Source organism: Babylonia areolata, chromosome 26 (genome assembly GCF_041734735.1).
Source record: "Babylonia areolata isolate BAREFJ2019XMU chromosome 26, ASM4173473v1, whole genome shotgun sequence".
Lineage (NCBI taxonomy): Eukaryota > Metazoa > Mollusca > Gastropoda > Neogastropoda > Buccinidae > Babylonia > Babylonia areolata.
Window position 1 is genome coordinate 12,221,255 of NC_134901.1, and position 14,345 is coordinate 12,235,599.

The 14,345-nt window shown below is 42.1% G+C and overlaps 1 protein-coding gene across 1 annotated transcript in view; it reads right to left on the bottom strand.

Annotated features, from left to right (window-relative positions):
- Positions 1 to 274: 274 nt before the first annotated feature.
- LOC143300602 (1-phosphatidylinositol 4,5-bisphosphate phosphodiesterase gamma-1-like) overlaps positions 275 to 14,345 on the bottom strand; it is a 69,984-nt gene continuing 55,913 nt past the window's right edge. The window contains exons 28-32 of the mRNA XM_076614383.1: positions 12,099 to 12,213; positions 10,540 to 10,698; positions 8,800 to 8,888; positions 6,077 to 6,261; positions 275 to 3,942 (exon numbers count right to left, since the gene is read on the bottom strand). Coding sequence (XP_076470498.1) covers positions 3,894 to 3,942; positions 6,077 to 6,261; positions 8,800 to 8,888; positions 10,540 to 10,698; positions 12,099 to 12,213 — 597 coding nt within the window. The 3' untranslated portion in view covers positions 275 to 3,893. The remainder of the gene's footprint in view (positions 3,943 to 6,076; positions 6,262 to 8,799; positions 8,889 to 10,539; positions 10,699 to 12,098; positions 12,214 to 14,345) is intronic.

Genomic DNA, 14,345 nt, shown 5'->3' on the forward strand with positions numbered 1-14,345 from the left:
ATACTTCACATCGCACTAAAATGGTTATTATTAGCAGAGGCTGATTACAAACACACACACACACACAAATCTTAGCCAAACACTGTACAATACACCCCTTAATGATGGATGGTACATTCTGCAAACAAGAAAGCCTCCAAGCACAGACAGTGCGCATAGAATGAGCACAAAATCAGCTGAGCAAGCAGTGGTGATGTGTCCCCCCACCCCCCTCCAACCCCCCAAACAACCCCCCATCCCTCCACCAGTCGCCCACCACCCCCAACCTGAAAATTTGTCCCTGATGTTCATTCTTAACTGGCTAGTCAAGGAACAATAACAAGCCACATTTCCATGAAATATTGCAGACATATAATCAAACCCAGTCATTCTAGGTTTAAACAGTATTAGTTACTTGAAACAGGTCATAATGCACAACAGTTATAGAAAAACACAACAGCAAGAAAATCTTATATAAGTCCTGTCCTGATTAAATTATGTACATCTTAAGTGTGTGTCTTCACAGTCAGAAAACTGAAATGGACTGTAGAAGATTTTCACCAAAACAAGACTAAACCATGAATGGAGTTTACTTTTTGATGCTGAACTTTTTTTTATTGTTTGTTTTGTTCTGCTTGTTTGTTTTGTTACACATCCCCTGTGTGTAGTGAAGGACATGTGTCTGGGACAAACAGCAACACTGAGTTAGAGTTTATCCCTCTCATGTTCACTCTGGCCGGAACAAGCCAGCCAGAATTTGATACAGCGTGTATCTTCCTTTCAGCTGAACCAGCACTATTCATGGGAACTGGAAATTCACCTGATGGTAAGCTGGCTATCTGCTATGAAATAATGACACATGGGAACTGGAAATTCATCTGATGGTAAGCTGGCTATCTGCTATGAAATAATGACACATGGGAACTGGTAATTCACCTGATGGTAAGCTGGCTATCTGCTGTGAAATAATGACACATGGGAACTGGAAATTCATCTGATGGTAAGCTGGCTATCTGCTGTGAAATAATGACACATGGGAACTGGAAATTCATCTGATGGTAAGCTGGCTATCTACTGTGAAATAATGACACATGGGAACTGGAAATTCATCTGATGGTAAGCTGGCTATCTGCTGTGAAATAATGACACATGGGAACTGGAAATTCATCTGATGGTAAGCTGGCTATCTACTGTGAAATAATGACACATGGGAACTGGAAATTCATCTGATGGTAAGCTGGCTATCTGCTGTGAAATAATGACACATGGGAACTGGAAATTCATCTGATGGTAAGCTGGCTATCTCCTGTGAAATAATGACACATGGGAACTGGAAATTCATCTGATGGTAAGCTGGCTATCTACTGTGAAATAATGAGCGAGCTGAAAGAGACATGCATATCCCAGTATCAATGTTCAATTTTCATCACTTTATTGGGTGCTTTTTTATTTATTGCTTGTTTGGTTGTTTTTAAAATACATTCACTTGGTTAAGCTCTTTGTCGACTAGTATTGGTCAAGGGTTTGATAAAAAAACAACAACAAGAGAGGCAAGGCCTTCAAGACTCACTTGTGATAAATTAAGTCCCCTAGCATTAATTACAGAGTAATTTCCCTTTTTTACTATCTGCACCAAAACGTTTGCAAAATAAAAAAAATTCCATGCTTAGCAAAAGAAGTTCCTGTTTGAACAAAAAATGATAATAATGACTCCTCTTGTTGTTGTGTCAGAATAAGAGGTCAAAGTGCCAAGTTTAGAGAATACAAAAAATATAAATATAACAGTAAATGCAGTTTGCATATAATTAGGCTTCTTTTAAAAAAAAAATTTGTGCCCATCCCAGAGGTGCAATATTGTTTTAAACAAGATGACTGGAAAGAACTGAATTTTTCCTATTTTTATGCCAAATTTGGTGTCAACTGACAAAGTATTTGCAGAGAAAATGTCAATGTTAAAGTTTAAAACGGACACACAGACACACGGACACACACACACAACCGAACACTGGGTTAAAACATAGACTCACTTTGTTTACACAAGTGAGTCAAAAAATCCAAGACTTTTCTAGAACCTGAAGTGCAAAAGATGTTTTTCCAGTCCCGGCAGTGGTTCTTAGACTTTTCCAGACTTTCATGACCATGCATGAATCTGGAGTCTGCGTAGTGCTGTGAACAGAACAGTGATGTGACGTGCTGGTGATAGTGATACAGGCACGAAAAAGAGAACATCTTTTCATCATGTGCCTGGGTCTTCCATTCCAGCGATTTGGTATTGGAACTGTGGGACACTGATGCAGAATTTCACTGGAGAATCTGGCAGTGTTTTGAGAAGTCACCAAAGAATAAACAGAAGAAGAAGAACAGGAGCATTTTCTTCGTACAGCTCAGGCTGTTGATTTCAACACTAGTCACATCGTCATTTGAATAAGCATACAGTTGTGTTAAAAACACAGTATTCACACTAGCAACTGTTATTCAGCAGTCAAATTGTCCATAATGTCTATACTGGCTCCATGATCAAGCATGTGAACTGCTTCAACTTTAAGTTACTGAAATTCCTATCTTCCAAATGTTTATACTGGCTGTATGATCATAAGTACTCTGCTTCAAATTACTCTTCAGGCCTCTCCCTCACATTGAAATTCCTATTTTCCAAATGTTTATACTGGCTGTATGATCATAAGTACTCTGCTTCAAATTACTCTTCAGACCTCTCCCTCACATTTGAACTTGTCTTTCTCGTTCAAGCCCCTTGACATCATCAAAGCACATCACTGATGGCTGCAAAATGTCTGAGACTCAAATTTCTAAGAGTAATGGGAGTCCTCTTGACGTCATCTCCACAAACAGCAAAAATACCCATTGACTATGGGCTGAACACACCTTGCAGTCAACACAGAGTAACATAGTTTGCAGTCAATACACAGGTACACACTTTGCAGTCAATACAGAGTAACATAGTTTGCAGTCAATACACAGGTACACACCTTGCAGTCAACAAAGTGTAACACAGTTTGCAGTCAATACACAGGTATACACTTTGCAGTCAACACAGAGTAACATAGTTTGCAGTCAATACACAGGTACACACTTTGCAGTCAACAAAGTGTAACACAGTTTGCAGTCAATACACAGGTACACACTTTGCAGTCAACAAAGTGTAACACAGTTTGCAGTCAATACACAGGTACACACTTTGCAGTCAACACAGAGAAACATAGTTTACAGTCAATACGCAGGTACACACTTTGCAGTCAACACAGAGAAACATAGTTTACAGTCAATACGCAGGTACACACTTTGCAGTCAACACAGAGTAACATAGTTTGCAGTCAATACACAGGTACACACCTTGCAGTCAACAAAGTGTAACACAGTTTGCAGTCAATACACAGGTATACACTTTGCAGTCAACACAGAGTAACATAGTTTGCAGTCAATACACAGGTACACACTTTGCAGTCAACAAAGTGTAACACAGTTTGCAGTCAATACACAGGTACACACTTTGCAGTCAACAAAGTGTAACACAGTTTGCAGTCAATACACAGGTACACACTTTGCAGTCAACACAGAGAAACATAGTTTACAGTCAATACGCAGGTACACACTTTGCAGTCAACAAGGTGTAACACAGTTTGTGGTCGACACAGAAGTACACACTTTGCAGTTTATACAGAAGTAAACATTTATAGTTGACACAGATGTATAGACTGCAGTTGACTCAGAAGTACACACGCTGCAGTGGACAAAGCAGTACACACTTTGCAGTGGACACCTGGCTGTCCCTTAATTTTCTCCATGTTACAGACAGCATCAACAGACTGTGCTCAAAACACTGGGTATGTGCAGCCCTGAGGTCGGCAGGCAGTGTGTTTCTACCTGCACTGTCTCCAGGTCACACTCCCTTTCCTTTACGAATGTGTCTGTCGTCGGTAAACCTTCTGATGACGCTGATTCTGCCTGCATGACACATGACCAGAAAAAAACTAAAAACATAATATTAGAGAAATAATCAAATCAAAGTTAAAAAATGACAAAATCAAATTAAAGAATAACAAAACTAGGAGAATAATGAGTGTTAGCTCTCTCCATGTACAAGGTACACAACTTCATGTCGATGCTGTTCTTGTTACCAATTCAGCCAGCACACAGGTAAACAAAAAGGTACATTGGAACAAACCCAAACACTTCCTCGAAAAAGGAAGCTCCTGGCTTGTCCCTATACCAATCAAGTGACATGTGCACACAACAGCAATGACAGAATAATGTAAAAATGTTGTACATGGAGAGAGTTATCACTCTTTATTGTATAATAAAGTCAAATGTTTTATGTATCGCTGAATCTTGACCAGACACACACCAAGAGTTTTCACCACCAGACATTCACATGCACGTGTAAATCTGAAACAAATGAAATGAACACTTTTCCACTGAAACCAGTTACACGTCTCATTACACGAATCAGCAACACTCCACCAAGCGCCTCCTATAGCCTAACAGACCATGCCCCCTCCCTTTTCCTCCCAACCCATGCCCTCTAACAACACTCCCACTCATTTAACAGCTTCCAGCTTCCACACACACACTGGTTAACACTTGTCATCACTGCCACCATCACTCCTTTCCCCCATCAACACCCATCCAAGCCCTCTCCACCTCCCCACCCCTCCTCATACCATCCACCCACTATACCCCACTAGCAGAGCTCCTGCCATCTCACACCAAGATTAACGCTCCCCACCCCTCCTCATACCATCCACCCACTATACCCCACTTGTGGAGCTCCTGCCATCTCACACCAAGATTAACGCTCCCCACCCTCCTCATACTGTCCACCCACTATACCCCACTTGTGGAGCTCCTGCCATCTCACACCAAATTTAACACTCCCCACCCCTCCTCATACTGTCCACCCACTATACCCCACTTGTGGAGCTCCTGCCATCTCACACCAAGATTAACGCTTCCCACCCCTCTACCGTCCACCACTATACCCCACTTGTGGAGCTCCTGCCATCTCACACCAAGATTAACGCTCCCCACCCCTCTACCGTCCACCACTATACCCCACTTGTGGAGCTCCTGCCATCTCACACCAAGATTAACACTCCCCACCCCTCTACCGTCCACCACTATACCCCACTTGTGGAGCTCCTGCCATCTCACACCAAGATTAACGCTCCCCACCCCTCCTCATACTGTCCACCCACTATACCCCACTTGTGGAGCTCCTGCCATCTGACACCAAATTTAACACTCCCCACCCCTCCTCATACTGTCCACCCACTATAACCCACTTGTGGAGCTCCTGCCATCTCACACCAAGATTAACCTCTTGACTGCGCTGTTGACGTATGGCGTACGTCATGAAATGTCGCTCACCAATGCTGTATTGACGTATGCCGTTCATCATGTTACAACGGTCTATGTTTTGAGTCCTGCATTGCAGAAAATACACTCTGCTGACCATTAAATTAGCTCCCCTGAGAGCTCTTTATCTCCTGAGTTGCATAAGCTAAAAATATTCACCTCATTGTCATATTTATGGTGAAAGTTTTGCAAGTTCGTTCAAAGCTCAAGTTGTGTTTACAAAGCCATGGCTGAACGCAGACAAACCCCAACACTTAAACAACTATTGGAAGAAATCTTTCACGATGCAAATAGTAGAGATGAAGATTGTGGACTGAATGAGACAGAACTGTGTGAACTTGATGCTGAAGACACCAGTTTTGACATGGAGGGGGGTGGGAGGTGGGGTTGCTTGATGAAAATGAACACAGACAAGCTCAGCTGATTCAAGGTGCAGGTGGGTGTTTACGAGGCTGGGGGGGAGAGGGTTAGGTGTGTGTGTGTGTGTGTGTGTGTGTGTATTTCAGCTTCTGAAAACAATCAGAAATAAAATGGTATAATTTCATAAACTTTAAAAATCAAGTATCTTAACCACTTACATTGTAAAAAAAGCAATTGCTGCTTATTCAATTTACCTTGACTGCATACTAATCAACGCCCCCCACTACCACCACCCCTACACCCCTATCACCCTCAACCAACATCCCTTCCACACACACACGCACACAAACAGAGAAACACTCACTTGCGGAGCTCCCTCTCTCGGTTCTTGGCCAGGAGCCTCTCCTGTGTGTCGTGTAGCTGCAGCTTGACGGCAGAGGCGTTGTCCTGGTCACCTGCCAGCTCCAGGTTCTCCATCTGCTGGGTCAGCACCTCAGACTGCTCCCGCAGCTCCTGGATAGACGCGTAGATGTCGCGGTCCTCGCTCTCCTGCGGACAGAGCCAAGAGATGGGTCACCTCACTGAGCCCTGCACCACGCACTGCTCTGCCGTCACTTTATCTTTCAGTTTCAGTTTCTCAAGGAGGTGTCACTGTTCTGTTGTCACTTTATCTTTCAGTTTCAGTTTCTCAAGGTGTCACTGCTCTGCCGTCACTTTATCTTTCAGTTTCAGTTTCTCAAGGTGTCACTGCTCTGCCATCACTTTCAGTTTCTCAAGGTGTCACTGCTCTGCCGTCACTTTATCTTTCAGTTTCAGTTTCAGTTTCTCAAGGTGTCACTGCTCTGTTGTCACTTTATCTTTCAGTTTCAGTTTCTCAAGGTGTCACTGCTCTGTTGTCACTTTATCTTTCAGTTTCAGTTTCTCAAGGTGTCACTGCTCTGCCATCACTTTCAGTTTCAGTTTCTCAAGGTGTCACTGCTCTGTCGTCACTTTATCTTTCAGTTTCAGTTTCTCAAGGTGTCACTGCTCTGTTGTCACTTTATCTTTCAGTTTCAGTTTCTCAAGGTGTCACTGCTCTGCCGTCACTTTATCTTTCACTTTCAGTTTCTCAAGGTGTCACTGCTCTGTTGTCACTTTATCTTTCAGTTTCAGTTTCTCAAGGTGTCACTGCTCTGCCATCACTTTCATTTTCTCAAGATGTCACTGCTCTGTCGTCACTTTATCTTTCAGTTTCAGTTTCTCAAGGTGTCACTGCTCTGCCGTCACTTTATCTTTCAGTTTCTCAAGGTGTCACTGCTCTGCGATCTCTTTCAGTTTCAGTTTCTCAAGGTGTCACTGCTCTGCCGTCACTTTCAGTTTCAGTTTCTCAAGATATCACTGCTCTGCCGTCACTTTTTTGTTTTTGTTTCGATTTTTATCACAACAGATTACTCTGTGTGAAATTCGGGCTGCTCTCCCTGGGGAGAGCGCGTCACTACTCTACAGCGCCACCCTTCTTTTTTTTTTCTTTTTTTTTTTTGTATGTTCCTAACAAAGTGGATTTTACTACAGAATTTTGCCAGGAACAACCCTTTTGTTGCCGTGGGTTCTTTTACGTGTGCTAAGTGCATGCTGCACACGGGACCTCGGTTTATCGTCTCATCCGAATGACTAGCGTCCAGACCACCACTCAAGGTCTAGGGGGGAGAAAATATCGGCGGCCGAGCCGTGATTCGAGCCAGCGTGCTCAGATTCTCTTGCTTCCTAGGCGGACGCGTTACCTCTAGGCCATCACTCCACTTTCAGTTTCAGTTTCAGTCTCTCAAGGAGGTGTTACTGCATTTGGACAATACATAATATACACGACCCCATATCTTGCCAGGCAGATGCCTGACCAGCAGCATAACCCAGCGCACTTAGTTAGACCTGGAGTGCATGCATATAAATATCTTTGTTTACCTAACAAAGTGGATTTCTGCTACAGAATTCTGCCAGAGGACAACACTCTCGTTGCCATGGGTTCTTTTTCAGAGTGCTAAGTGCATGCTGCACATGGGACCTCGGTTTATCATTTCATCTGACTAGATGTTCAGTTTGATTTCCCAGTCAAACACAGGAGAAAGGGCAAGAGTGGGACTCAAACCCAGACTGTCACAGACTCTCTGGATTGGCAGATGAGTGTGTTAACCATTCCACCACCTTTCCCCAGACACCTTTCCCCTGGCGCCAAAAGTCCCATTAAAATGGTTTTCATGTTCTTACATATGGATAAACCGCAAAGAATGGGAATGAACTTCTACGCTATTTCTAGCTGTTTCTACACATAATTTGGAGGAAAAATAGTGTATTTCCTGCATTTTTTTCTGCATCAATCAGGCATGAAAGCCTGCTGAGGTAAACTCCACAGGGCTGAATGGGTTAACACATCTGCAATGAAACACATGTGCAGTCATATTCCATCAGCGTTGTGCACAGCTTAGATACGGGCCAACTTGTATAGATGGTATAAGGTAAAAAACTTGTGTTTGTTTTAAGTGTATGGTGGCAACAGAATAACTTTCCTTGCTATCATTGCTTCCGTTTTGGAAACGATGTTTTCTTGTGCATGATTTGTCAAAATTTCTACATTTACTGTCTTGCTGATGTGTCGAGCAACGAGATTCTTTGTATGCTTGATCTTGATGACTCTGCCAACAGGGATTCTGGGGAGTCTTTTTCACTCCCCGAAAATGAAAACACAGATCAAACTGTGACCTAGATAACAGGTGAAGACACTGTGGCTGTGCCGGATATGGCTTTTGTCATCAGCACAAATCATCAGACTGAAAGTGGTTGGGTCAGGGGTGTTCCACACTCCTCTATTGTTTATAATTATTCCTGTTTTTAAAGATGTCTGCTGAAAAACAACATTCAAGCACTTAACTTAAAAAACAGCAAGCTAAACTCTGCATCCCCCTTTTCATTCAGTACACAGAAATCAGTTATGATTGGGCTCCATCAAGGCCTGCAAAGAACCACACCCACCTTAGGATTTCTCCTGTCCATGTGAACCAGAACCACACCCACCTTAGGATTTCTCCTGTCCATGTGAACCAGAACCACACCCACCTTAGGATTTCTCATGTCCATGTGAACCAGAAGCACAGCCAGCTCCAGAGGGTCACTGTAGCCGTTCCGTAAGGGGACACTGCGGAAACCTGGATGCACACACAGACAGACACACAGAGAACATGTACACACACACACACACACATAATACACACGCACACGCAACACACACACACACACAAACACATACAAAAGGGTTAAAATCATGTCAGTCAGAGCCAAGCTGAGTGACTGACTGAAAAAGGGCGTTAACAATGAGTACTGTCAGTACTTTTAACCAGTGGAAGAGAACAGGGCATTAACAATGAATACTGTCAGTACTTTTAACCAGCGGAAGAGAACAGGGCATTAACAATGAGTACTGTCAGTACTTTAAACCAGTGGAAGAGAAAAAGGCATTAACAATGAGTACTGTCAGTACTTTAAACCAGTGGAAGAGAAAAGGGCATTAACAATGAGTACTGTCAGTACTTTAAACCAGTGGAAGAGAAAAGGGCATTAACAATGAGTACTGTCAGTACTTTAAACCAGGGGAAGAGAAAAAGGCATTAACAATGAGTACTGTCAGTACTTTAAACCAGAGGAAGAGAAAAAGGCATTAACAATGAGTACTGTCAGTACTTTAAACCAGTGGAAGAGAACAGGGTATTCACAATGAGTACTGTCAGTACTTTAAACCAGTGGAAGAGAACAGGGCATTAACAATGAATACTGTCAGTACTTTAAACTAGTGGAAGAGAACAGGGCATTAACAATGAGTACTGTCAGTGGAAGAGAAAAAGGCATTAAAAATGAGTACTGTCAGTACTTTAAACCAGTGGAAGAGAACAGGGCATTAACAATGAGTACTGTCAGTACTTTAAACCAGTGGAAGAGAACAGGGCATTAACAGTGAATACTGTCAGTACATTAAACCAGTGGAAGAGAAAAAGGCATTAACAATGAGTACTGTCAGCACTTTACACCAGTGGAAGAGAACAGGGCATTAACAATGAGTACTGTCAGCACTTTAAACCAGTGGAAGAGAAAAAGGCATTAACAATGAGTACTGTCAGTACTTTAAACCAGAGGAAGAGAAAAAGGCATTAACAATGAGTACTGTCAGTACTTTAAACCAGTGGAAGAGAACAGGGCATAAACAATGAGTACTGTCAATAACCCCACCCCCCACCCCACCCCCGCACACACACATCAATACCTCCCCCTCCCCTCCACAAACACACATCAATATACACCCCCACAGACATCAATACACACCCCACACATACATCAATAGACACCCCCACATACATCAATACACCCCCCCACAGACATCAATACACACCCCACACACATCAATACACCCCCCCAAAAGGAGGAGTTTGTATTATACTCCATGTTTGGTGTTAAATATACTTACCATGTCAAACTGATGCAAACTAGACCTATTGGTTTGCTCTGCTTGGCCAAATTTCGCGCGGCTAACAGTGAAAAGATGGGCCCACCCGCTCTCAGCCAATCAAACGCCTCTAAAAACTATAAGCGCTTAATCATTCCTTTGGCCAAGGCTCTCCACGCCATCTTGTCAGGTTTACGCTCTGTCTCGTCTTACGCTTTTTCGGCTATTCAGCGTACCAAAGACATCAATACACACCCAACACACACATCAATACACCCCCCTCCCCCAACCCCCCCCCCCCCCACACACACACACACACCCCCCCACAAACATCAATACACACCCCATCCCCCCACACTGACCGTGACGGATGCAGGGCACAGGGAAACAGGCCTGGCCTAGGAAGTTGGGCTCCCCAAAGATGTCCTCGTCCATGACGGCAAAGCGCAGCAGGGCCATCTCTGGGCACAGCACGTCAAACACACAGTTCTCGCTCCACACCGGGTTCAGTCCGTTGTCCACTGCATCACAACACAACAACAAAAATGATAACAATACTAACATTGGATACTTATATAGCACACTGCTCTAGGTTCTTTACAAAACACACGTCAAACACACAGTTCTCGCTCCACACCGGGATCAGTCCGTTATCCATTGCAACACGGCGCAACAACAACAATACTAATATTATTAATAATGGATATTTATATGGCACACTATCCATAATTCTGCTCTAGGTTCTTTACAAAACACATGTCAAACACACAGTTCTCACTCCACACAAGGCTCAGCCTATTGTCCACTGCGTCATGGCACAACAACACCAATAATGATAATAATGTATACTTATATAGCACACTATCCACAATTCTGAATGACTAGACAGAGCTGGATTCGAACCCAGACTCTCACAGACTCTACACACTGGTGGATGAGCGTCTTAACCATTCTGCCACCTTTCCCCAGATACCATTCCCCAGTCATCAAAAGTCCCATTAAAATGGTTTTCATGTTCCTACATATGCATAAACTGCAAAGAACGGGAATGAACTTCTATAGTATTTCCAGATATAATAATACTAATGGATACTTATATAGCACACTATCCAGAATTCTGCTCAAAGTACTTTATGAAACACCTGGTTTTATACATAATACATTACATCCATGTTATGTATAGACACTAAAATATAACTAGCAAACTACACACAAATACACACGCGTGCATGCAGGCACACTCACACACACATGCACACACACACACACACACACACAACAACAAAAAAAAAACAACAAAAAAAACAACCAACAACAAAAAACACCAGTTTCAGTTTCAAGGTGGTGTCACAGCGTGTGTGGACTGATATGTATACACTACACAACATGATCGAAGAGATAGAAAATAATGCTGACTGCCTGACCAATGCCATAAACCCAATGTGTTAATCCTGCATTAAGAAGCACCACCACCACTTACCATCAGTACTACTGGTGTTGCAGAATGCATAGATAGTCTTCTGAATTATCTATCTAATTGTAGTCTTCAGAATTATCTCATTTCCCACACATAAGGCAATACAGCACATAAGGCATGCACATCCCCTGAATTAAAAAGTTGTTTTGAACAAGCAATACACAAAAATGTCAAATGGCCAAGTGACATTGCTTTTTGTGTACATATCAATGGTGTAACTGACTGTGCTAAACAACAGCAACTTTCTGTGTACATATCAATGGTGTAAGTGACTGTGCTAAACAACAGTAACTTTCTGTGTACATATCAATGGTGTAACTGACTGTGCTAAACAACAGTACCTTTCTGTGTACATATCAATGGTGTAACTGACTGTGCTAAACAACAGTAACGTTCTGAACATACAATGGAGTAACTGACCCTAAGCCCTCCTTACCCCCTTACCTCGTGTGCCCGTCTTGAACTTCTGCTTGTCACACTCCATGCCTGTCACCTCCACCTCCACAAAGGGGCTGGCGATGCCGCGGCCACACTTCACCAGGTGGCGTGCCCCCAGTATCTACCAACCAACCATTCTCTCAACAGTATCTACCAACCATCCATTCTCTCAACAGTTTCTAACAACCAATCTTTCCATTCTCTCAACAGTATCTACCAACCATTCTCTTCATTCTCTCAACAGTATCTACCAACTATTCTTTCTCTCAACAATATCTACCAACCATTCTCTCAACAGTATCTACCAACTATTCCTTTTCTCAACAGTATTTACCAACCATTCTTTCCATTCTCTCAACAGTATCTACCAACCATTCTTTCCATTCTTTCAACAGTATCTACCAACCATTCTTTCTCTCAACAGTATCTACCAACCATTCTTTTCATTCTCTCAACAGTATCTACCAACTATTCTTTCTCTCAACAGTATCTACCAACCATTCTCTCAACAGTATCTACCAACCATTCTTTCTAATTATTTCCATTCTCTCAACAGTATCTACCAACCATTCATTCTCTCAACAGTATCTACCAACCATTCTTTCCATTCTCTCAACAGTATCTACCAACCATTCTTTCCATTCTCTCAACAGTATCTACCAACCATTCTTTCTCTCAACAGTATCTACCAACCATTCTTTCCATTCTCTCAACAGTATCTACCAACCATTCTTTCTCTCAACAGTATCTACCAACCATTCTTTCCATTCTCTCAACAGTATCTACCAACCATTCTTTCCATTCTCTCAACAGTATCTACCAACCATTCTTTCTAATTATTTCCATTCTCTCAACAGTATCTACCAACCATTCATTCTCTCAACAGTATCTACCAACCATTCTTTCATTCTCTCAACAGTATCTACCAACCATTCTTTCATTCTCTCAACAGTATCTACCAACTATTCTTTCTCTCAACAGTATCTACCAACCATTCTTTCCATTCTCTCAACAGCATCTACCAACCATTCTCTTCATTCTCTCAACAGTATCTACCAACCATTCTTTCTCTCAAAAGTATCTACCTACCAATCTTTCCATTCTCTCAACAGTATCTACCAACCATTCTCTCAACAGTATCTACCAACCATTCTTTCTAATTATTTCCATTCTCTCAACAGTATCTACCAACCATTCATTCTCTCAACAGTATCTACCAACCATTCTTTCCATTCTCTCAACAGTATCTACCAACCATTCTTTCCATTCTCTCAACAGTATCTACCAACCATTCTTTCTCTCAACAGTATCTACCAACCATTCTTTCCATTCTCTCAACAGTATCTACCAACCATTCTTTCTCTCAACAGTATCTACCAACCATTCTTTCCATTCTCTCAACAGTATCTACCAACCATTCTTTCCATTCTCTCAACAGTATCTACCAACCATTCTTTCTCTCAACAGTATCTACCAACCATTCTTTCCATTCTATCAACAGTATCTACCAACTATTCTCTTCATTCTCTCAACAGTATCTACCAACCATTCTCTTCATTCTCTCAACAGTATCTACCAACCATTTTTTCCATTCTCTCAACAGTATCTACCAACCATTCTTTCATTCTCTCAACAGTATCTACCAACCATTCTTTCATTCTCTCAACAGTATCTACCAACTATTCTTTCTCTCAACAGTATCTACCAACCATTCTTTCCATTCTCTCAACAGCATCTACCAACCATTCTCTTCATTCTCTCAACAGTATCTACCAACCATTCTTTCTCTCAAAAGTATCTACCTACCAATCTTTCCATTCTCTCAACAGTATCTACCAACCATTCTTTCAACAGTATCCACCAACCATTCTTTCTCTCAAAAGTATCTACCAACCATTCTTTCCATTCTCTCAACAGTATCTACCAACCATTCTTTCCATTCTCTCAACAGTATCTACCAACTATTCTTTCTCTCAATAGTATCTACCAACCATTCTCTCAACAGTATCTACCAACTACTCTTTTTCTCAACAGTTTCTACCAACCAATCTTTCCATTCTCTCAACAGCATCTACCAACCATTCTCTTCATTCTTTCAACAGTATCTCTCAACAGTATCTACCAACCATTCTTTCTCTCAACAGTATCTACCAACCATTCTTTCTCTCAAAAGTATCTACCTACCAATCTTTCCATTCTCTCAACAGTATCTACCAACCATTCTTTCCATTCTCTCAACAGTATCTACCAACC